At 41.1% G+C, this 26,072-nt stretch overlaps 1 protein-coding gene across 2 annotated transcripts in view; it reads right to left on the reverse strand.

Moving 5' to 3' along the window:
- Positions 1-204: 204 nt before the first annotated feature.
- Positions 205-26,072, reverse strand: part of LOC118211173 (guanine nucleotide-binding protein G(I)/G(S)/G(T) subunit beta-1-like) — a 28,193-nt gene continuing 2,325 nt past the window's right edge. For both annotated transcript variants that reach the window (XM_035388105.1, XM_035388104.1), the window contains exons 2-11: positions 12,394-12,502; positions 11,207-11,245; positions 10,287-10,393; positions 8,645-8,708; positions 7,351-7,513; positions 5,761-5,827; positions 5,318-5,519; positions 4,323-4,539; positions 2,813-2,928; positions 205-2,216 (exon numbers count right to left, since the gene is read on the reverse strand). In XM_035388105.1, the coding sequence (XP_035243996.1) occupies positions 2,822-2,928; positions 4,323-4,539; positions 5,318-5,519; positions 5,761-5,827; positions 7,351-7,513; positions 8,645-8,708; positions 10,287-10,393; positions 11,207-11,245; positions 12,394-12,450 (1,023 nt within the window). In that variant the 5' untranslated portion in view covers positions 12,451-12,502 and the 3' untranslated portion in view covers positions 205-2,216; positions 2,813-2,821. The remainder of the gene's footprint in view (positions 2,217-2,812; positions 2,929-4,322; positions 4,540-5,317; positions 5,520-5,760; positions 5,828-7,350; positions 7,514-8,644; positions 8,709-10,286; positions 10,394-11,206; positions 11,246-12,393; positions 12,503-26,072) is intronic.

Genomic DNA, 26,072 nt, shown 5'->3' on the forward strand with positions numbered 1-26,072 from the left:
GCCGAGCTTGCCATCACTCATGTCCTCTGGGTTTGGTGCCCTGTATTGTGCGTGCCGCCATCGCGTTTGCAAAAAGTGCCAACGGGTTAGGCTATACAAACAAAACGGATGCTGTGGGCAAGCAACATGTCACCAAGGTGGGATCATCACCGGCCAGACAGCGAAAAAGCCTCGTTCCAGAATGAAAAACTCACGACACTAGGGAAACATCTCCAACTGCTTTTTATTACATCTTAAATAACAGTACATTTTAATATAGTTTCTATCTTGCATCCAGCTTTCTGTAGTACACTGACAGACTTTAAAATTAAATACAAAAGGTGAAAGGGTACAGTGAGGTGCAGAGCTCTACAGTTATTTCATGGAAAGAGAAAAAGGGAATTTTTTGTTTTTTTTGTTCTTTTTACATTTTTTCTTTACTCCAGGCCTAATGCACAATTACATCACATTTTGTACAGTGTTGCAGAAAAAAATGCCACTACTGCTAAATAAAGAGCGCTTTTGTTTACAGTGAGAAGGGAACAGAAAATTCTGCCATTCAGATGCTTTTTTATTTTTTATTAAAGAAAGCAAAAAAAGTTACAAAAATGAGTCTAGCATTTTTTAAAGTACTAGTTACAGAAGAACTAAGAATCTTTTTGTTCCATTTGTGTACATTTTGTATGCGTGAAAAGGAGGTCTGTTTAGTTTCACAACAGGAGGGACTTCTTTCATTGCTTTTAAGAATCATTTCTAGGGTGGGCATCAGAACGAGTTAGTGTGTGTTCACAGTAAATCTGTAGTTGCAACCCAACGTTTGCTTCTCTCCCAAGTGCATAGCTCTGCCAGTTTAATTGAAAGGTGTATGCACAGAGTAGGCAAAACAATTATGGATACGACTGCAATGATTATGGTTAACAGGTTATTTTCTAAAATAAAAACATCAAAAGACTTAGTTCCATATGCACTTTAAGCAATTCTACAGCATGCAATTCTAAGAGTTAACCCACCCATGGCAAACAACCAAAATAAATTTTATTTTTAACTTGAAATCTCAACATTTTCAAACATTGATTCATTTTTTTTGTTTGTTTTGTTTTTTACAACATTTCATTCACAGAGTAGTAACTGCATTTCCAAGCTCAGAATGGGGATCTCTGTTTAAACAGGAAATTCCAGAGTGGAACAGTGTAAAAATTCGGCCCCATCCGCCCAACCCTACCCTATGACCTATGACCTCCAACCCCCAAGACATCCCCCACCCACCCACCCACCCTCCCAAACCCCAGCACCCAAAGCCAAATCCAAAAAGGTAAAATAAGACAATACAGAGGTGAGGGGTTCATCTCAACTCATTCCACATTACCCAATAACAAGAATGATGACAAAAAAAAATGTAAAATTGCGATTTTTTTGTTGTTTGTTTTAAAAACAAGCATTCGGTATCATTAACAGCATGTGCTTGGTTAGTTTCCAACATTACTCTATCTGCAAAGTTTTTTTTGTGCAAACAAAGATGTGTGTAAATAGAAGGAAAAGGGAGGGGAACAATAACAATTGGACAAACAATTAGAAAAAATATCCTGGCCCTAAATATACACAATTGGTCTCCCCTAAAATCTGGTCACGGACTCAGAAAAGCACTCGCTGTTTCTGATTTGCTTCATCTCATGTTGAGCTGTGGTTCCCATGATAAAGCTGGATTTAAGAAAAAAAAAAAAAAAAAAAAAGACTCATTTCAAACGCATCTACATGCTCAATTCTAAAATCTTTAGGCTATGAGATAAAAGAAAGCTTTCAATCCTCATTTTAACAGTTCTCCAGATAACTCTTGAAACAAAAAAGGAAGAAGACAAAAAAAAAAAATAGGAGATCGATCATTTTGTACAATTACACTCCAACAGTTGTTTAACATATGGTACATTTGCATGGGGTAGTAGTGTTTTGTGTTTTTTCTCTTTCACGTTTGTAACAAACAATGTGGTCCCGGGTGGAATGCACAAGTTTGTGTTTTTCACAGAATACCACTGGATTTACTCTTTACTTTAGTTGGGTGATAAAACAATTGTGCTCTTCTTTTTGAAAGAGAAGGAAATGTTATCGGTTTATTTTCCCTTCGGTGTTTTTTGGGGTGTCTTGAGTTTTCCATGGCGCTTTTGAGAAGGTTGGATATGCAGTGAAACATTTTTTTTGAAGTTGGAATGATCTTCCAGTCAACTTTGGAGTCCAAATGCCATCTAAGCAAGCAAGCAGGAAGAGAAATAATTATTGGTTTTTGATAGATTAAATCCAGCCATATACTTGTTGATTTGTATTTAATAAGATATTCACACTGATATCTCCAATGCCATATTTCTGTCTCCAAGAAATGATACTACAGGAGAATCATAAATAAGAATTAGTTAGAAAAATGAACACTCACTTAAGAGGTTACTAAACTATTATACATCATCAAGCTATCCATTGAAAAAAAAAGTACCCTCTAAATTTTAGGCAGTTTGAAAAAGAGGCAAAAAAAGTCTGATATATATATATATATATATACTTTAAAACATTGCATTACAGGCATTTAGCAGACGCTCTTATCCAGAGTGACTTACACAACATTCTACAGGGAATGCAGGAATACAGGAAAAACCGACGTACAGAATGAGATAGGGTCGTAGCTAGATTATTGGTTAAGAACTTTAAAAATCATAGCTACAAAAAAAGATTTTTTCACTCCAAACAGTGAAATGTAAAATGCATAATTCGGTTGAATGTTTAGGGAACAACTTGGTGAAGCCAAGGGCAGCACCAAAAACCCCTTTCCTTTAGAACGGAGGGTACGCACCTTAAGGCCTTAGTTCCAGATCTTGAGGAAACTGTCCCAGGATCCCGTTGCCACGGCCATGCCGTCGTCCGTCACGCCCAAGCAGCTGACGCGGTTGTCATGGCCAGCCAGCACACCTGGAACACGGAACGCTGTTCAGCACGCTACACCGCAGGACTGCGGCAAAAACACCGCCTTTTCTTTCCCCTCGGTAACCTGGACCCAACCCACACCGCTGCACTTCAAATATACTTTCATATGAAATCTGTATTCACAAAACTGCCATGAAAAGTGAACAGCGAGCAGTTCTCCCCCCACCCCCACAGTAATCTGACATTTATTAAATAATTGTTACTTCAACATTCCAATTTGTAACAGACGTACGTAATCTCGCATATGATTAGAAAAGACGAAGACTGCACACAAGCTAGCGTATTCATGCTCATTCATCTAACGTAGTTTTATGATAACTGTGGTCACAGAAACACACACACACACACACACACACACAGGCACACACACACACACACACACACTCCGGCACACAGAAACTGTGGTGTTTCAGCAGGTGGACCACAGAGAGAAAAGCTGTGCTTGGACTTTATTTTTTATTTTTTTTGATCAAATGTCCCTGGTTGAACCCATTTCCAGTTGTAGAGCGTTAGGAAACGTAAAACAGCCACCCGGTGAAATCCCTGGCACTGAAATTCCTGCCATCAGCACAGCCACGTCCTGCCTGCAACTACAGGCAAGTGACCTTGTCAGAAAACTCGCATCCTGAAAAACTAACTATGAAAAAGCCGAGTAACAAAACAAGACTGTGAGCCAATCACTGGAGGTGATCCAACAGCGTCAGCTCTGAAGTGTAGATCACTTCAGAGAATGATCTCACTAATTCAGGAATAAAAAGTGCTTCACCAAAAAAAATTAAAAAAAATTTTTTTTAATAACTAGAGGTTGCCGACAAGCATCACTGATAGTGTCTTTATTGGCAGCGTCTTTAAGAACACGCATCGAACTCTAGCAGTCAAAAAAAACCGCATTCATCAATATTACATTCTGTGTGCTCAGAATCAACGAGCTAAGAAAACACGGTTGAATCAGATCAAGTCCCAAATGCGTGCTGCCAATGAGAGATGGCGTGGGTGGCTTTCTGCACGTGTCTGAAAAAGCATTTGGCACCTATATTTAGTGGTGCTTAAGAACCAGAGCAATTAAAAGTACTTCACACGCATCTAGACACTAAGCAACAAATGTGCTGTTAGGTTGAGCAATACCGTGGCAATGTTACGCAAAAGTCGTGGTGCCACAATACATGGCACACACGGGTGCTCAGTGGCAAACAGGCGGCACATATTTCACAGTCCGTACCAAATTGCCAAATTTTTTGTTTTCATGGCACAAAAACAAGGTCACTTTGCATATTGCAAAAATCCACCCTGGAAAACGGTTCAAAACCAAACAAACCCGAGAGCGGAATCACCCGGGCCAGTGGGCACCGCGGGCACCGCGGGCCGTGCGTGAGACTCACCTGCGCGGTCGGCCTTGAGCGTGTCCCACACGTTGCAGTTGAAGTCGTCGTAGCCGGCCAGCAGCAGGCGGCCGCTCTTGGAGAACGCCACGGAGGTGATGCCGCAGATGATGTTGTCGTGGGAGTACACCATCAGCTCCTGGTCGGCCCGCAGGTCGAACAGCCTGCAGGTGGCGTCGTCCGAGCCCGTGGCGAAGGCGTTGCCGTTCGGGAAGAACTGCGAAAGACGGACGCACGGAGAGCAAAGCTCGCAAATAAAGATCTTTACCACAGAGACGGGTTCAAACGATTCGCTAAAATGGAGGATTGAAAACACAGCCATGGCACTGGCAAATCTCATTTTGTATAGAAGAACACAAATGACAACAGTCCCTCTGAAAGTAAATGCTGTCAAAAAGCCCAGTGTTCTTGAAATTCTGTTATTCTCGTGGTGTTAAGTAAGCAGAAGTCTGAAAGGGTAGGTAAACACACAGGTCAGTACTTGCACCGGAAGTCTGGCCGTCATGTCGTACACAACAACACGTACATGTTCTGTAGTACAACAGTGCAAGTATTAGCCCGTTTGCTGCATCCTGTTCTTTTTGAGTGGCAACACTTAATTCAGCGGTATGGTGTTCCTTTTATCTTTCAGTGTTAGCTGTACATCACAGATTGTTCTACTCTAGTATTTTGTGTTCATTATCACCACGCTTGTGATCATGTATTTAGACCAGGGGGTTCCCAATCTTATCTGAATAGGGCCGATGTGGGTGCAGGTTTTGTATTAGCCCAGCACCAACACACCTGATTCTACTTAGCAAGGTCTTTACTGAAGACCGTGATTTGCTAATTAGCTGAATCGGGTGTAGCGCTGGCCTAAAACAAAGATCTGCACCCCCACATCGGCGCTGGCTCCTGATTTAGACATTCCATTACGACGTCCCCCTCGGTCCCTCCCCTAATCGCTGCGCGCACACACACACACACACACACGGAGGAGCGCGAGGCGGACTCACGCAGATGGCGTTGATGTCGGACTCGTGGCCGGTGAACGTCTGTCTGCACATGCCTTCCCTGATGTCCCACAGCTTGGCGGAGGCGTCGCAGGCGCCCGATACGAACAGCTTGGTGTCCGGCGCCAGGGAGAGGCTCATGACGTCGCCGGTGTGGCCGGCGAAGGTGGTCGTCTGTTGGCCGGTTTCGATGTCCCACAGAGCACTGCGAACAGAACGGCGGTCACATGGGCTGCACTCTCAGGACTACGCAGCAGGGAGGAGATCAGAACTAATCTGAATTACTCAGCGGCCAATACAGACACTGGAGAGAAAGCTTGTAACAATGGATCAACCCCATCTCTGAATTTATGCTCCAAACAATATCAGGTTATGCTACTGTAAAGGAACAGAAGAGCAGGTAGTTTTCACCAAGGGGACCAGCAACATGCAGTTCCCTCACTCACCAGGTGGTGTCTCCAGAGCTAGTGACAATCTGGTTGTCATCCAGGAAACGACAGCAGGACAGGTAACCTAGTCAAGAGTAAAGAGCGTTTCAGAAAATAAGATTTAAAAACTTACATGCAAACAAATGCCACAGAAAAACCGTTTCAATTCAGTTAACAGATTAGTCTCGACGTTTTGGAGAAAGGATGACAAGCTGTCAAGACTCACACATGTTCAGTGGTGTGTAATTTCTGTATGAAGTAATTTCCCTTAGGGTCTTGTATACTCCCAACCATTTTAGCTTTCAGTTAGTCTGTCTGTTCTGTCAAAATAAAGGTAAATCTACACTATGCAATGTTTTGTGACTGTGCTATTCAAGAAGGGTCCCAGTCACACACTTGAGTGACTTTGAGAAAGTTTCCACCTGATTATGAATGATATTCCATCCACTTGAAAACACACAAACGCATTATGTACACAGGAAATGCATAAATGCTGGGAATTCCCATAAATCAACGTACTGTCACAAAGGAGTGTGATTTTTGCCAATATCACTGAAAGCTGTAGTAAGTTTACTCAGACTCACTCCCTCGATTTGAAATGGGGCACTAGTTAAGAAAAACCGAAATTGATCCAGTAACATTTACATTACACCCACGTCAATTAGATACAATAGCTCTGTTTTTGAGTACAAGCAACTAGAGTTTGGTCAGAAAATTTATGCTTGAAGCTTCATATTAATTAAAGTCCCTGTTAAAGAGTAGAGCCATTTCTAATCTTAAAAAAAAAAGCGAAGTATAGGCCTACTGTATCAAACCACTATGATCAATTCCTGTCATTTTTATATCAATATGACAAAACAGGTTCTGGATAAGTAACACTTTGTTCTGTAAAAACACATGAAATTATTCTACATGGCCACCTAGTGGGGCATCTGTGAAATGCTGAAATCAGGAAAACTGAAATGAGGCACGCGGTTTCCACTTTCAATGTGTGGGGGAGCTATGACTGGACAGTTAATCTAATGTCATCTTTAAATCAGTGTCATATCGTTCTGTCAATACCGTAGACATACTGTAGACAGAATGCAGACTAAATATTCTACTGAACAGAAAACGTGTTTTCACATGTGCAACCACAAAATACAGTAGTCAATGATTATTATGCAATGCGATCACTGCCATCATGTACTGAGACCGTGCAGGCTCAGTATTAGTTTTCCTCGTATCTTTCATAATTCATTTCAGTATTCATTCCAGATTGCTTTAAAAATAAAAACATTTCATGTCTGAACAGACAGTATTGGAAAAGTATATCTATACTTTTCACTTCCATGTAGCAGGGCTCTTTTTCCCCCCAGTTTTTAATCCAAGTGTTAAAAATCCAGTGGACGCATGAACACGAGCCAACTCAAAACTGGATTTGAAACTTAATTTATGACTTGGAATTAAACAGAATTAACAATTCATATTTGATGAAAGTAAACCGAATGAGCCAGAGTGGTCATTCACACTTCAAAAAAACAAAGACAGCAGCCAATGGTAGACCCTGTGGACAGAGCGCACACAAAGAGCGGCGAATCACGTCGCCGGAAACAGTGGAGACTGTACCTGTGTGTCCGGCTAACTCGCGGCTCACGCGGACGTTCCCCTCGCGCGTTTTCAGGTTGTAGATGGAGCAGATGTTGTCCAGGCCGCCGCAGGCCACGTAGTTGCCAGACGGGGCGTACGCGCAGGTCATCACCCACGAGGAGCGCAGGGGGATGGCGTGCACCTGCAGGAGCCGCCAAACGCTCAGGGGTTTAGGGTTAAGAGCGCCAGAGCGTTCACACACAAAGCACACACCCATAAGCCAGTCACATCAGACTTGCAAAAATAAGTCGACCATACTAGCACCAAAAGCAGCAGAATGGCTTATACCTGCATGTGGTTAATGGAAGACCATTTCAAATGTCTAAAATAAGGTGTCATTTTTGCCCTCAGTTTAAATGTTTTTTTGTCTTCCCAATTTAGCCTTGTATTTTAGTCAGGGAACACCCAGCAGACCCACCCAATTTGTATTGTATGACTGTACACCCCAAATGCATGTAAACCTCTCCAAGTAACATGGCCAACTGTGCACAACCTGGCAGGACTCAGGCAGAACTAGCAGAGCCCCGATTTGAACTGAGACACAGAGCAGCTCGGCAGCACTCACTGGCCCTTCGGCCCCGTAGGCTTTCATCACCTGTGGCTATTTCTGTGGAAAACCCTCCACTCTGTACAGGAAGAGCAGGATGCTCTGCCAACCTGCAACTCTGCTAGGTGGAACACCTGCCACCCTGACCACAGCTGGACATGTACTCTGTCAGTTATAAGCATTTTGTGTTCAAAAATTTCTTCATTTGAAAAATCTTTTGATTTAGCCAAGTTAAGCAAAAACTCTTCCCTGTGAATTTAACAATCTGCATGTTAACACTGCAAATGACAGCAAACTATGAGCAAACACGGATATATTTTTACCCACAGGTTTTAAAAATATATATATTTTTACCTATATATATATATAAATTTTTTTTTTTAGTTTTACCCATGCAAGTAATCCATGCTATTTTTGCAAGGCTTGCAAAAGCTTGAATTCTGTATTTATTTACAACAGATTCAGGGAACTTAAAAAATTTTTTTTTTTTAGTTTATTATTTTTAAATGAGGAGAAACAGCTTTTCCCCTCAGCTTAACTTTCAGCATTTTCAGTTTACAGGGCAAACGTGTTCAAAGACCATTAAACATTTGCATCATTACACAAATCACCATTACAGTGGGCCTTCCTGACAGTTATTAGAGAACGGATTCTAATTCCGTGCACTGGCTGAGAAATCCGCGCTCGGGGGGGATTTAATGATGCATTTCTGGTGTGCACGCTTACCTTATTCGTGGTGTAGCTGTCCCAAATAATGAGTTTTCCATCTTGGGAGGCACTGACTAAGAGCCTAAGAACAGAGAAGAGGCCTGTCAGAGACAAGACTGGGACAAACTGCAGTAATGTCATTTTGAGGGGGGTACTTATGACCAGTTCTGAAAATTTCGGAAAGCGATAAAATCATTAAAAATCTCTTGGCGCCATTCTGGTGACATTCATAATAATCAAGTCAGTATTGTTGTTTTCTCTGTCTGTTGTTCTTTACCCTTTCACCCTATCGTTTATTTATGGTGAGTAATGGGCTTATTTTAAGTCTCGGCTATATTTTTAATCTCTTGCTGATGGCTGCTGCTCCAGCTCTTATCTTGTGCTTTACTAGCAGTCAGCATAAACGGCACAAGTCACACTGTAACTGATCTACTTCTGATGACTGCTTTCTCACACTGGACCATGGACTGCTAAGAGAAATACCAGGAGGTCTGTTGGGCAAAGTGACAATTTTATCAAAATTAATTTCTGATATTCAGAAAGCTGGTGCGGAGTTAATGTTGCACGGTCCCCAAACAGGCACATCCTTTTCACTAATGACAACAAAATTGCATTCGGTGTGTACTTAAAATGTGTCATTGGTGGCCTACTCAAATATTAGTAGTTTTAAGGTTGTCCATAAAAAAGCAAGAATATTTTTAATTGAATCTACAGACAAAAACATTCAAACGGGGCACAAGCAGGTGTGATGAAGACCACCTACTGATCAAATCTGGATGCCCCTGTAACTGCAAGATCATTAAAACTGTCGCCACAAGGCTTGACACCAGAAATCACACCGCCTTAAAGGGAGAAGTTCCGCACAGTCATTTAACTTGAGACAGACACGTTAAATGACATCAAATTCCATTAATCTCAAAACAATTCAACTTCGGTGGAAATGAAGAGGTGATAACCACCCTCCAATTTACATTTACCCTACTATGCACAAAATAAGATGAAGGGTTTTTTCCCCAAAGACAAATTTCCCCCAACACAGGAAACTACATGGGGATCATGCATAAACTTTGATGTCAGGATGATAGTGGTTTCCGTTTTGGGGGGAAAACAGGTTATATTTTAAATATCAATTCAGTCTCAATATTGTGCAAAAAGTTATTGCGCAAACTGTTTGAGCAAGCCTTTCTGGGTGGACTGGGTCCCAGATAAACAGCCTGAAGAATAAGATATGAAATGGAAAAATGAATCTAATTTGCATTGTAGTGAGTCTGACATCAACCTTCAACCCTACACAATCAGGACTTTGGAAATTAGATTTCTTTTTTTTTTTTACCCAACCCCATACCACATGCTTTTAATCCGACATAAAACCAATACCAGTTATTAAAAATAAAAATGATAAATTTGTTTGGCATATTTGACCACAAAAGCTGAGCAGGTATGTGTAGCAAGTGGCCTTCACTTTACTCCCACTATATAAATGAGGCAACATGAGCAATCCACAAATAACCTGACTTGTGCTTCTGCATTTTTGGGAAAGCATCATTAAACGGCTTGAGGAATGTTGGTGAAACCATTGAGATCAGACTCAAAAATACGAAGGATATCACTGGTTCCATCTGGACTTAAATGGAACAACAGGACAACACTATGCAGTTACCTTGAATCAGTGCCCCAGTGCATGGCATAGATTTTAGCCAGATGACCCCTCAGCGTTCGTCTAGTGCGCATTTGAATTCGGCCAACAGGGTCGATGTTAGCGGTGATCTGCAACACAAAAACAAAAAACCCATGAAGCACTTTGGTCCCAGTGCAGGTGGTCTGTGACCAACGGTAACCAAGGTAGAGTGGTTGGTTGAACCTCAAGGTGAGGTCTTCACAGTGTAGAGAAATCTTTCACAGCTTCTTTCACAGTTTTATGCAACAAATACAGAATACTGGGACTGAGCCTGAAAGTCCCATTAGCAGACAGGACACATCGTGTCAGCAATGTGCATGTTACATATGTGAATGCAGGTTCATGAACTGCACCAAACCAGGTCAGTAGTAGGCTGTATGGAAGTTCCAAAGAAGTTCAGACACCCACTGCACCCAACCGCCAGGCACAAAAGCTAAATTCTCAAAGCACAGCGGTTCCAGTGTACCCAGGCTTCACTGGAACCAGGCTACTCCGTGGAGTTGAAACTATAAGTGTACTCACCTACGTCCAGTAAGGACTGCCATACGCCATTCTAACCTGGAACTGCTCTAACCATAATGCACTGGGACTTCCAGTTCCAGACCTGATCAGTCTGACGGGAGGGGAATGCCAGGATAGCTTTCCTGTAAGTTCATCAGGAAGTGGTATTTTCCACTCCTTTATCACACTTCAGGAATCACTTCCTGTATGCAAACAGTGAGCCGTAATCCCATTGTGTGCTCCTGTCACACGCCCAGATTGTTTCCCATTACTAAATGCACCTGGTCACCTTTGGCTTATGTACCGACTCAGACTCAAACTGGATATCCTTCAGGAGCAAACATCTTTATCTGAGCTGCTCAGGACAGGCTAACCAGGAAGGTTCCCGAAAAGGCATTTACCTGAGATAAGGTGGCATCTGCACAAGCTTTTCTGGCATCCTGCAAGAAAAAAAGAAGATTCCAACAAATTAAACCTGAGTTCATTTCAAATCTTTCTATTTTTAAATGAAATGGATATGTGGAAAAGGGTAAACCTGACAGCTCCAGTACTTTAGTCCCCGTAATAGCCTGTTAAAATATTGGTAGTACAAATTACTGTAAAAGGGGAGAAAAAATCCCAATGATTTTTCTTTAAGTATTGAAAGAATCCATTAAAATCAGATAGGCCTAAAAGTGTTTAAAGTTCCTGCTCCTAGATAATTTCATTTACATATCTTGAAATTAAAATCTCTTCATGCCCTTCTACGGCAATTTAAAACAGTCGTAATTTCCTTATGCAAAGCTCTTACATGGCCATTCCTTTTCCCATCTAATAAATGTAAATTCAACAATGTTTGCCTTAGAATAAGATGTACCAACAGGCTAATCCATCATAAACCCCTCCAGGAGAAGGCGTTAATTAACACTGTACCAAAACCTCATCTGTTCGAATGACTTCCTTGCATCATTGAGGACACTAACAGTATTTGACAGCAAATTGTTGTCCGGCACAGGAAAGGGTCTGAGGGTAAATGTGATTGTTACATATATAGTGTAATTTCAGGCAAATGTTTGGTAGCTGTCAATGCAGCTGGAGAAAAAAATGCTTTCATGATGTTCAGTGAATTGGCACCCAATGTCTCTGTTGAAATGGTCCAGAAACAGTATTTATCACTCTACAGATTAGAACTCTAGTGCATTTTTTGAGGCAATATGCACAGCAAAATAGGCATGGATTCTCTTCCTGTCCTATACAGGAGCCCCTTTATTAAAGTTGCCATTTGAATGAAATGCGGTCTGTGTGATACATGCAGTTCAAACAGTGACATTGTTCACATGCAAAGTAATACTCTGAAGTTAACCAGGATATTCACATATTCTGAGTACGACCAGAGCTATGTAAACAACCTTACTCCAAAAACCATAATCCTAGTCGCTGGTACAAGACAACCTAACAGTTACTTTTTTATATATAAACAAATGACATTTAATAATAATAATACATTTTATTTATCAGGCGCCTTTCTGAACACTCAAGGTCACCTCACATGGCATCATTTAAAATGAGACCTCTAAATAAAAGGGCATTATTCTGAAAGGGGACTCACTCTAATCTGGTTTTTGAGCTGCTCAGCCTCCTGGCGTAGCTGGTCGAGTTCGCTCATCTTCCGCTGCTAAATGGTCTGCTTCGCTCCGGCCGCCCAAACACTGGCTGTTCTGAAAGAGGGGAGCAGACGACGTTTCAGTGACCCCGCATGACCCCCAGGGCACACGCAAAGCGGCACACGTCTGACTGGAGCTTACAACGCACTGGATGACATTAAAAAAAGAAAAAAAAAAGGCAAACCTCTGGGACACGACGATCAATGCGGCTGTGCAGGAGTCAACAGTGTTGAATGACCCAGCAAACCGATGCATTTCAAAAATAAACCCGCCCACCTGATGCAATGGACAAAGCCCAATTTATTCAAAGCAAAGCAATGTCTCCTTTTGCACTGGTAAATCACAACTGACATCCAATGTATGAGAAAAGAGACAATGTAATTGAACAAGAGCACATTTCAAGGCAGGCCTCGTGAATATATGACAGCAAGCGAAACTGACCACAAGTCTTACTCAAATGGTTAGACGGTCACCAGCAAAAATGACAATGTTCCTCTAACCCTAACAAAACAGTGTCACAACAGCATCTGTTTTTTCCTGATTTCTTAACCTAGCAATTCTTGAGCAAGTTCATTTACATTTCAAAGAAAGTAGTCCATATTTAGAAAATAAAATCAATGTGCTTGATTTCATGGTCTACTTGAACACGTACAGCTGGTAGTCTCCTAGGTTCATGTTCTGTTAAATGTGAAAAAGTAAGCATATACGTGCACAAAGGAGAACGTTTAAGGCAACTTCATTTGAGGATACAGCAAGGAGGACATGACTGCATGACCTTTCTCTTCCAATTTCACTCAAACATCATTTGTCTAAATACACAAGTATAAAGAATGCGTTACACAAAATTTGCAAGAGAGCTCTATAGTGCTCCCATTTTAGGAGCATTTGCACCTGAAAACTCGTGTGTTAACTGTAGAAAAAAAAACTATTTTGGAGCTCTTGTACCAGTTGATATGCACAGGTGTGCCTCCCAAATTTTTCAACTTAAAAAAATGTTAGCATAGTGCTCTGCGCAATTCACACTTGTTACTCTTTCACTGCAATTGCAGAAGTGGCTTCCATTGAGCTTAAACTGACAGATAAAGATGAAATGCACACCCAAATAAGTGTGAACTGGACCCTGTAGTAGATGCTCAAAATCAATGGGAAACAAAGACTTGTTCGAGTACAATTCTTGTGCAAATCCCCTTTTAAGAATCAAAATGTCATTGCTGGGCTGTAATGGTTACCAAGCAACTAGATTCTGTTGCTATTCCTGTGTTCAAGACCTCTTTTGCTTTCCTTTTTTGTAGTAATGTGAAAACTGAAATCTTCAGTGGTGTGGTGAACTCCAAAACACCAATCTGTCACTAAAGAAACAGAGGACTGAATCACACCGTGCATTCCTCTATGGAATAACCCCAAAAAAACAAAACATTCTGAACACCACTTAGTAACGCACAGGGAACCACCACAACAATCGCGAAGACGACCCACTTGCGCAGATGTTGCCTGGTAACCTTTCCAAGGGGAGATGAGTGCTGCTCCGCCCCTTTTCCCCCAGGTAGCAGGTGAGAACAGGCTGGTGCAATACTGCCCCCCCCCACCCCAGTCCTTTTCCACCCCCGCCCCCCCCCCCCCCACCTCCAACACCTCAGCAGCACTTCATCACCTCTCCTCCCAATGTCATTCGCGTAATCCTGAGGACGCACTTGATTCAGCTCCTCCAGCCAAATCCCGTTAAGATGAGACCTGCTGATGATCCTAAAAGCACCAGCTATCCTCGCTGACCCCAATCCCACAGACACACCGGCAGACACCCACACATACCAACTATCACACAAGTAAAGTTATTGCTTTGTGGATTTATACGTTCCTTGCATTCACAAAGAGATTCTGTAGTGTAATGCTGTCCAACAAAAGGATAATGATTTCATGAAATACAGTAAGTGTAATATGATTTGTATCATGACCACTCCAAGCTTTTTTTTAAAACTGATTTTTAAACCAAACCCCACTAAACTAAGATGCCAGATAATTTACAAATCCTTTCAGACGGGCACCAGCGGCCAAGCTAAATTCAGTTTCTGACCACACAAAACCACCAATTCGCCATCATGGTGCTTCCTCCAATAGGTTCATTAAAATATTAACGACAATTGAAAAAAGTCAAGTTAAACTGCATGCACTACATACAGTCCCAAATTCACTGGTCTCAACTAGTCACATTCTACCATAGATATCCCCACAATAAGAGCAAGTAAATATTCTAATTCCATACCCTGCTCAAATCCAATTTGTACACAAAAGCCTGTTCAAACCATTTAAACCACATTTTACAGTGGGTGGCAGCAGTTGGTTACCATTGGTTTTGATTTGAAAAGGCAAATAGAATAGGCCTTACCCAAAGCTCTGCCTTCCACAACTCAAAGTCTTGTTCGGCAGGACACCTTAAGAATGAACACCTTTCTCCAGTAAGACACCTTAACCATGTCTCAGCAGTACACTCCCTGCTGATTGGATGGCATCAATAACTAGGTCAGTGACTAGTTAACTCATCCAAATCCTCTAATCTTGCTGATAAAAATGTCGTAGGTAATGTTGGTTAATTCTCCTCCTCCATCCTCTCCCGCTGCACATCAAAATTGTCCACAGTGTCAAAACCAGTTAGCTCCCCCCTGCCTTTCCAACAACCCCTATGACATGGATATGGCCATAATCTGCTCCATGGAACCATTAGCAAAGGAAACCATGAATTAATTAGTCACACAGCAAATCCAAATGAGCTTCCAGTTTCTGAACATCGTTCAAAGCATAGCACAACACGATAACCTTAAACTGGCATTCTGTATAACTCATGTACATTTCAACTTTTAGAATGACCCTTTAGTTTGACCAACATACACTGGCGGAATGAATATTGCACAAGCTGCATATATGCACTTCCAAAGGGTATATTTCTATGAGTGGCAAGAGGGAAGCCAATCTCAGATTTCTAGTTACATTTCTTCTGCAGTCTTGGGCAGAATGCAAACAACAAGAGGAAAGCAAGTGAGATCTGGCCACATTCAAAGTTTCACAAGAGGCCACACCATGGATCTTCGTTATCTCGATGTTGACCTATTTCTGCTGACCCCCCCCCCCCCCCACCCCCCTTTGTGACAATTTCCACAGCGTCACGGTGAGTGCCAGCAATCCCGTGATGAGCAGTTCCCATTTTGACGGCTGGTCGAAGGGACTCCCTAAATTGCATGGCGTTACATCACCACAAAACAACCTTCAGCTGTTTTATAGGGTCACAAAAACAGGGACAGGACAGATGTTTCCTTTGGCCTATTCCGAAAACCCAGTCAGGCAGGCCGAAAGTTAAAAACCAGACTTTTAAAGCGCATCTGGAATGAGGTAGAGCCAAAAGTCAGTGTAACAGTGACATGGCAGAGATTAGACAATAGAAAGCAAACGCAGAATGCCTTTGGGAGGTGAGATGCTAATTAACCCCCTTGTGAAGGGGAAGAGGCAACCCTTTCAGGCATTACAGCCACTGGAGACCTGGGCTCCTGTTTGTCTCACTGTGAAACGCATGAAACAGCGGCGCTCAGGGTGTCAGGGGATGCACCCGGCAACACACTTGTTCTTAGTGTCGGGAAGTGACCCCATCGTCCAGCCCCGAAAGCAGTCTGGCTGCACCGCAGAGTCGCAGAGTTCACCGGCATGGTAACTGCACAGCTGGGCTGGTGAGTCGTAGAGTGACGAGGGCCAGAACCAGGGGCAGCCGGCTGCGCACGTTTCAGAGGAAGCACGTGATCACCTGCTCCATGCGCAGCACATGGGAGCATGCTGCAGCAATGGACAGGGCCTACAGTTTACAAACGAGCATTCTAAATAGGGTGAAAACCTGAGGAAACAAACGCTTTAAAAAAATGAATGGGATGCTTAATTAATGCAGTATGAAGATTTGTCGTTAGAACACTTCTGTTCATATTTGGTCAAATATCCTCCACATCCCGACAGATATCAATAAATTAAACGGTCTACGAAAAATGTCCAATTCAGAGTAAAAATACAGTTTTAAATGTTTTAAACACATGATGACAAGGCAGTACCAGAGGTTCGCATCGTTTGGAGGTCTAGCTAATGTTACCTCTGTTCTGCTCTTATCTCTGTAGCCCTAGCCCCGCCAACCCTGTTTGCTCTGGCAGCGAGGTGATCACGCAACAGGAAGCAGGGCAGACGGCAGTCCTGATTGGTTGTGAAGATTCAGGCACGGTGAAAATTAGAACTGCTGATTTCAGAGCCTAGGGCAGTCAGAGGGACCAGATCTTTTCTTAGACCTTTTAATTTACTGATATGTCAGGAGGCGAAGGAAATTTTACCAAACATGAACAAAAGTGTTCTTACAACAAATGTGCACACTGCACCTTTACGTGAATTCCACAGGCACCACGTAGAGCGCCATCCTGCTTCCAGTCTAAAACCTTCAGCCTACTGTTCACAGATTCGATATTTCTTCTTTTAAATCTAATTCTGCCATAAAAGATCATCACACAAAAAGATCAGAATAGAAGAATAACTGAGGACATCAAATGGCAAATTGCTAATCTACAAGAAATAATCTATGACGAGTATATTTTCAAGCAGGAGGACTCTGACATCTACAAAGAATTGGTCTCGTTTGTCACTACCTAGGAAAAGAAATAATCCACATATTCCCTTGCACATGTTGCGGTAGGAAAATGTGAAAATGCTGATGCAGAAGTTCACCTCCATTCATAACTACATTCAGCGATAAGTAAAGTGCTGATGGCTGCCTGTTCTAACCAAAACATAACAATTTCTACAAAGAGCAAGAATGTGACCATCACTCAAATAAAACTGCAAAATGTAGTGTCTTGCCCCATGTTTGTGCTCCAGATTACATGGCACTCTGGAACAGCTTAATTAGTGTGGTTCTACAGCAATTCTGTCATATTCAAGAACCGCATCGTATTACGCAAAACGCAGTTCAGCTATTCCCAAAATGTTCTCTAAACATGTGATTTGAAACAGCAATTAAACCCAATCACAGATTGAACAGCAGGAGAGGAACACTTAAACCCCACTGTTTTTGTTTGGAATTTCTTTAGTTAAGCAAAATACAATGCAATGATTCGGTTCTGATGCAAGTTTCCGTTCATTAGGAAATTTGAGCACGGCCGACTATTTTCACCTTCAATTCAAATGATTCTGTAATGACAATACAGTGTAATGAACAGGCTACTTCCCAAAGAAAATGGAACAGGCTGTGCTTTTCAGTTTCTATATTACAGTCCCATAAGTCACAATTTCAACAGCACAGCAGCAGAGAATTGAAGAAATGACCTAAGCTTGACCTGGCACCATTTTTCTGCAGAGTAAGATCTAGGCTAATGAGACTCAAAATTTATGACCAAAACTGCCTTTATACAACTAATTACAATATAGTACCAACTCATAATGACAGGTGGATTATTTCTTGCTTTTCTTACCTGACCCCCCTGTCCTTTCATTCCAGTGAACGGACAGCATATTGATATTACCCATGAGCCTTTTCACCTGACCCCTAGCACCAGTGTTCCTCTCCATAGCCTTACACCGTCCTCCCCGCCCGTCGACCAGCAGTGTCTCCGTGCACCTGGCCCACAGCAAACAGGTTATACAGGAACCTGCCAATGCTGACTGCAGCCCGAGAAGCTGTAACTTAAAATGTCATGTAGCAGAAGTACTGGAGGCTACGCGAATTCATGACTCAGCGGACTGTACATTACAATCTACACATGCGGCACTGCATACCTTATCCAGGTTACTGCAGATTTATATACAGCTGAAATACATAGCTGTTGGAAACAGCAGACATTTTATTCAACGTTAGAAGGGATTTGCAATTACACATGCTGAACATACCACTGCTCTTCTCAGTTTTGACAAGACAAAAATTAATACATGTATTTATATTACTTTTTAAAAAAGTCTTTTTCTGAATTAACCCCTTGGTTTAACAACCATCACTGTTTTATGTGCCAAGCTTAATAATACAACCCACAACATCAGGTTGTTTCAGAGACCATTTTAATCTCAGGTACAACTGCTGCACAACCAACTTCAATGGGACCAGAGTGAGACGAACATATAAAAGTTTGGATGTACTGGTAAAAATTCAAATAAACACAGCAGCCGACTCAAGTTCTAAATGTGAATATGCAAAACCGAATTCAACAAACCATTACTTTGTCTCATTTTGTCTTGTTTGTCACAGCTTGTGAGTAAAACTTGCTTTACTTTAAACTCAATTATCATTCTTTAATTTACACACACATACGCACGCACGCACACACACACTTTCTTTCAAAACACTGAAATGAAAGCGCAAACTTTTGCCAGTGCTGAGAACAGAACCATTCAAGCACAAAGGCCACCAACATGAAGCACAAACATTCAGACAAAAGACACAGGTGGCTAACAGAAAAAACAGGACGCAACTTCTTAATTACATATATTACTTTGCCACATAATGATCTTTTACAATGAACAGCTATGCATTTTATATACATGTATGACAGTGATGACACACACTTTCATACATGCACAAGGTACTTTCATACTTTTTCATTTTAGATAAAATACAGAAAAAAATACATTGCATCCCAGAATGCAAAATATGATTGGCTAATTTTGTGTTCAGTGTTTCATCAGTACTAAAGAGTTGACTACCAGTTGCCACAACAAATACAGCTGCAAAAATAAATTTAAAAAAAATTCAGATGAACACAAGGTCAAATGAGCAAAGTCAGCAGCCTACATCTTAAAAGTCCAAAAAATGGTTTACAGCAGGTAGAGGGTGAGTTCAGAGATACAGAATACTTCCTTTAATAGAGAACTACTGCAGTGTGCTCAAGACTAAAGGATGTCTGCTCAGCATTCTACTGGTAAAAAAAACTAGAATACTCATGACCAACATAAACAATACGCAACAAGTAAAAAACAAAAACCCACATCCCAATACAATGATTCATTCAATCATTCATTCTTTAATTTCACAACTACATAGCAGATATGACAGCCTGCATCCACTGAAAAAGTCCAGCCTCATGCTGGGGCAGAAACGTGTGGCAACATGCAGGATTCAGTTAAAATTAAACTGTGCCAGAAATCACCAAACAATCTCCTCTATGAAACAATCAGTGGTCAACTTCACAATGGTCATCTATCATACACATTAAGACTGTAGAACTGATTTTCAGTTCTCTAGAAAGAAGTTGAATACTAGAAAGAACACTCAATCACAACACTCATATATTCAGCTGAAGTCACACACTCAGGATTAGTACAGTACATATGAAGTCTTCATTTCCATATTCATATTTAATAGAAGTAGCTATATTAATACAATTACAAGTGATTTGCATTATATAGATATTTACATTGATATATTAGTTGTGTGCATGGCATTTTTATCCAAGAATCCATTCCAGTGTATGACAATCTGAAATAATGAGGCCTGTTAGTATGATAGCATTACTGTAAACTCCATATGGCTGAACGAGGATCATAGAAAATACGAAAACCAGCAATATCACTGACCAAGCTCATAATCCTAAAAGCTGAAATTCATGGACAGTAAGAATATAATCCCATTCACATGCACGCAGAGGAAACATCTGGCTGAAGCCAGCTTTGATATGCAAAATCCATTCTATTAAGGACAAATACACTCATTCAAAATTTTAATTCAGGATTCTTTCATTTGTTTTAACTGTTTTTGTAACCATGGTCATACCCCTTTTTATTAACAAAGGTTTATTACATTTTAAACACATGGCAAATTTTTAACATTTTTATTTGTTCAACAGAAATTTCAAAAAAAACAATGCACAGACTATGATGGGAAGAGACCAATTAGTTCAATTCAGAACAGTCAATTTCTAACTGATGTCTCAAAGAAAATAAAGCCAAACATCTGTAACAATACATAACTATGCAGACGTCAATCATTTTCCATTCCACTAATTTACAATTTCTCCCACACATCAAATAAAAGCCTGAAAGGGACCATTTTCCCCTTTGAAGGTTCTGTGATGTCATCACAGATTTTTTTATTTATTTTCAACTTCAAACAGCCAGAGTTCTTCTGGTTACTGTTGCATTGGTTCCTCCCAAATACACACTACCCTGCTACAGACAGAGGTCTGCCCAGAAATACACCTCCTAAACATACACCTACATTCTGTGCTACCTCTCAGACAATACTGTCCAACCTGTCATTAAACAGGTATAGAGGTTCAAATGCTTCAGCTGCAATGCTCTATGAACAGAGTGCTAGTGACAAAATGTACACTGTTGGTCGAGCAAACCTTTGAACGAATCATGCCAATGAGAAGATTATTCTACCACACAAAATAATCATTGCAAAAATCCATATGGCTGCCACTGTCCATTGTAAAACATTTCGGTAAAAATAACTGTACAGGATATTATGTTCTGAACAGTAAAAACTTTCCAATGACTGTAGCCTGCATCTGTTTTTCAAGCTCCAGTTCACGGCAGGACACAGCCAGCTACGGACAATAGCAAAGTCTGGCGAGGTCCAGGTCAGCAGAGCTCCCTTTCCGAGGCCGTAGACACAGAAAACCATTTTTGGCATGCGGAGGATTCCGTGTTCACACTTGCAGGGTCGCAACTCGTTTCAACAGGAAAATCTAAACTTGCAACCTCAGTGAGGAAACCTCAACTCAATTAGCACCGAGTCTCAAAGTGGTTACTAACTCGAGCGCTGGATATACACAAGGCAAGGCCTGAATGCGCTCGTCATACAGAATAATCTGACACCCCAAAACTGACTGCGGTTATTTATTTCCACCAGACATCCTGAAAAGAACAAGAGAGCAGAGCATAGAGACAGGTCTTTTACAGACAAGCAAGCTAGACAGCAGCCAAACTAAAAATACACAGGCCCTCTGTTTCATGGCTTCCACTCGCTGACAGCGTGGTCAGTTCTTAATATTGAAAACTGCATTTCTGAAGTGACAGCATTCTGCATCCCTGAGACACTGAATCACATAATTGGGCACAACTGCAGATTTTTGTATCTACTCTATACAGGAAGCTTTACCGCGATTTTACATACTTATTAATTTTTCCTGGACTGCCCAACACCATTTTAAGGTGTATATTCAGTCTGCTCTGTGCATCACAGGAATAAAGCCCAACATAATTTCCACAGTTGGGTTTCATATTTTTATGAAAATGTTCGACATACCAGGAACATGTAAACATAATTTGGAAGAAACTGTTTGTACACCCAGCAGCGTGGACCACAGATGCAAGAGTGACAATAAAACTAAAATAAATTTAAACCGCAACACTGCCCATGTTGCTAGCTGGCACCTTTATTTTGACAGATTTACATTCTGGACAGGCCTATCCTTTGTCAGCCTTCAAATGAATGATGGGAAATCTCATTAAATAGCCTAGACCTCCCCATAGATATAGCCAGTAAGGACTGAATTCCACTGAGGAACGTGTTAGTCAGTGCAATAACATGTTCCATAACATGTTTATATCAGCATAAAATATTATTCCTTATGATGTTTTCCAAGTGATTTTGCAGGTACAAAACTTTACGCATTTCACTCATTCTTTTTCGCAACATCATCTTTAATCCCCTGTTCATTGTTAGATTTGATGTTATTATGCAGTTAGCAACTGCCAATGTATTCCACTTAGAAACACTGGCACACTATTTTTCAACCACAACTGCGCACACTGTTCTTACAAGTTGTGCATGAAGTTGGAAAATATCGGAAAATATCCCAGAAGAGACAGTGGCAATGATCTGCTTTCTTTCATGGCACACAGTGATGCATGAGACTTTGGAAAACTGCACACACATCAACTCACACCTCAGCAAGTAACACTTCAGAACAGAGCAAGTCCAACACATAGCCTACAGCTGGTCATCCATGGACTTTGCCTAAGTTGTATATATTAGACCAAGCACACAGTCATTTCACATGCCCATGCACAATTTAATGAAGTTCTTTTGACAAGAAATGATACTAGAAGTGGCAACCAGAAGTCCAGTAATATGATGAATTACAATCCACGATGATAGATGTTTTAGAACTAAAATAAATACCTGCTTTACTTCAACAGCAGATGATATCAAAGGAAGACAAAGACATGAGTATTCAAAAAGTGCTGACAAAGGAAGACAGATCAAGGATAGAATGCCTAACATAAGTAGTTAGTCTGAAAATGTATTTATAAGCAAAACACACACAAATTAGTGGGTCAGCACACACTGAGATAAGACAAAGCAATAATAAAAGAACACAATATATTCTCCTGTTTCAACAACACAAAGTACCACCCCCCCCCCCCCCAACCAAGACATTAAATACAACTGAATGGGATTACTGAAGAGTGATCTGCATTCCAATGACTGATTGAAGAGATTAAAATTGGCCTGGCAAAGATCCACCGTTGCCCCTATCCAGTTGTGGTACCTTTTGGTTAGGGGTGGAAACTCACCATACCTTTATGGTCTCTCATCACAATCAACCCTTTTAACGGTCAGCTCAAGAGGAAAATTGTTCATTTTAGTTTTTCTGTGCGTGCCAGTTAAGGGTTAGTCTGACCTTGATGGATGCATCTTGAATTGGCTTTGTTTCTAAACCCATGATAGAGGCCCATTTCAATTAAGGTGACTGCATTAAGCTGGGAGGACTGCATCCAAGAAGATGGAGCAGGTCAGGCACACCAATCCAGCACTTCATGGTGCATTTTTAATGTCAACTGGATTTACAATGAAATAAATAAAACATGATTTTCAAGACAATGTAAAGATGCTTACACGTGACATGAATATTGCAAGTGCAATCAATAAATTGCAAATGTAGATAGTTTGGTCAGCCGGTTAGGTATCCAAGTAAGCTAACTAGCCAGCCATCTATATAACTGATCCAATAAGCCAACTCGCTAGCCTAGTCTTTGGCACAATTGGTTCACAAAGTGAGCCGGCCTAACAGTGAGACTGGCCTTACACATTCACATAACAGTACACACAGCTAGATGTGCGGAAAAAGAAATTTTCTCCAATGGCATGACCTGCTCCTGCATCGTTGGCGCTACCTACTGCCAAAGAGAATAAAAGAAAACTAGATACAGCTTGCTCTAAAAGTAGAATGAACATCAGAGCACAATTCAGAAGGTGGCGAGAGCTTTGGAAGTGGGTGGAGTTGAAGACTGACGAGGAACTGGCATCATTTCTGCTGGACAGTTAGGTCTAAATTTCAACACTAATGCACCTGGACTTTCTGCTCGCCAGCCAATGAATTTAGCCATCGAATCAGCTGGCAGCTATTATTGATAACGTTACTTCATTCTGATACTAGTTCTTGGAAGAAGGAAAAGTTTGCCAAAGTTATCTGTGTGCGGGTGAAGATAGGTAGTCTACTGAGGCAAGATAACTAAGCTAATATTACTAGTCGGATAGATCATATTAGGCAGCCAATGCGTGGTTCAGACTACCATTACAAAAACTCAGTGTGACTGGGTCTGTTGTCCTAGAAGCAGCAAACTGCCTCTTGGAGCTGACATTGTTAGTGTAGCTATGCCAGTAATAGTTCTTGCTGAGGAGTCATAGCTAGAAATGTTGATGCACTTTCACAAAGAGGTGTGTGCAGAAGCAGGGGGGTGGGTGTGTCTCTTTGTGGGGAGGGCCAACAGGTGTTACAATTCTCAAAATGTTTTCATAACATTGCCACCATTAAGAAAGTTGCCTAAAGCAGCTTTAATTGGCAGATCAATAGCTTATAGTTTATATGTTATAGCTGACAAAGAGTTTTTAGTCCACTAAAACTAGCCAAATGCTAAATCTTCTTGAAACAAAACACTTCTCCATGACTAATGCCTACACTGAAGACGACTGATCATGCGCTACTTTGTGACATGAAACCACCTTGCCAAACAGCTAGCTGGCCTACTTACAGCAACTGCCACAACGGGCCTCAATTGCTAAAGCACTAGTCCTCAGTGAAACGACACAGCCCACAGTAGGGAATCAAGCGCTGATCATGGTAGTGCTATAATGCACAGCTGGCCTTGACCTTCTCCAGGGAAAGAAGAATTTAAGCCCTCAAGGTTTATTCTCTCATCAAGCAAGAGCCTCTACCCTGGTGAACCAGGTACCTGCAGCCCATAAGCCCATTTCAGGGACACAAATGCTAGCCTGCACTCTTCTTTATGATAATTTGCTAGTTTACTCCCATGAAATGGCACGCAGGTGAGCATCAGCCAATGCCATGTGCAGAGGGAGACCAGACATAGGTACTTTTTAAGGTAATTACATTATTCCAACGGTTTTATTGAAATTTGGCAGCCTGGGTGCTAGTTTTAAGCAAGCCGAACAGGGGTTTATCTACCCCTTTCCTATTAGATGCCATCAGTTGTTCATGTTGTGCTTTGTACATTAACCAACTCATTGGGAGGAACTTCCTATATATACATGTTTGTGTGCATTCTCATTGCACTCCAGAGTTTTGGACAGTGATCAACAGATATGGTGCATGGCCTGGATCATGTTCTAATTAGCGTAAAACAAGCTTCACTGGTTCCAAAAAGGCATATATTGTATGAAAAACCCCACTCCATCACACAAAGACTTGTTACACAGAAGCACAGAAGCAGGCATATTTTTTTTTTTTTTTTTTTAAGTTTAAGTTAAAAGCAATGTGAGATGATAAAATAAAATGTTTATGATCAGAACAATAACGTGGTTAAAACTACAATATCTACTGAGATACGCATGCAGTCAGTTCCTGATCAGAGCAAAAGGACTGTAATCCTGATTAAAGTGATGTTTATTCCAGTTATGAGGGAAATAAAGAGTAAAGAACCTTAAATAATTATGGAGGAACAAACTTTTTTTATTAAATGCATAGTTAACTCAATCATTTCTACTAAAGTGCAAAATTCACATAAAATGTACGGTATTACAAAATTACGTATCCTCAACAACGTTCCCCTAAAATACCATTCGACATGAAAAACAAATAACATTACTATCGTAAAAAGGTGGAAACTAAAATAGACTATGGCCAGGATAAGGATGGAGGAGACCTACAGTAGCCAGCTTTCTCCTCTTCCCCCCGATTAGATGCTATGCCTGTGACTTGTACAGAGAAAGCCCTGTGAGAACCGCTGCAAACGCCATCTTGTTCGTTGCAGTTGCACAGGCCCAGAGTAAACCTAGTCTATTAATAAAATTTGCGAAAAATAGAAACGACATGCTGAGCTTTAAAAATATGAAAAATGCTATACTCGTTGAGAACAACAGTAATTTCCGATTTGTAACAAAAAAAACGCACGCCAACTGTCACCGATGAAGAGAAAGGTGGAGACAAAAAACCGAGACCCAAGTTAACCATAATTCCAATGCCTATGAAGCCTATAAAATCACTGTGCCAGACCCGTTTCATGTTCACAAAACCTCATTAATAACATGAAGGCTACTTCACAAATGAATTTTTTAAAACCGACATTATAAAATATACATTGACTAAGGTTTGCTATCTGGTAACGGTACTAGACGATGCCATTGCTTGACCGAGTGTGGTGGCTTCAATGTCTG

Source organism: Anguilla anguilla, chromosome 13 (genome assembly GCF_013347855.1).
Source record: "Anguilla anguilla isolate fAngAng1 chromosome 13, fAngAng1.pri, whole genome shotgun sequence".
Lineage (NCBI taxonomy): Eukaryota > Metazoa > Chordata > Actinopteri > Anguilliformes > Anguillidae > Anguilla > Anguilla anguilla.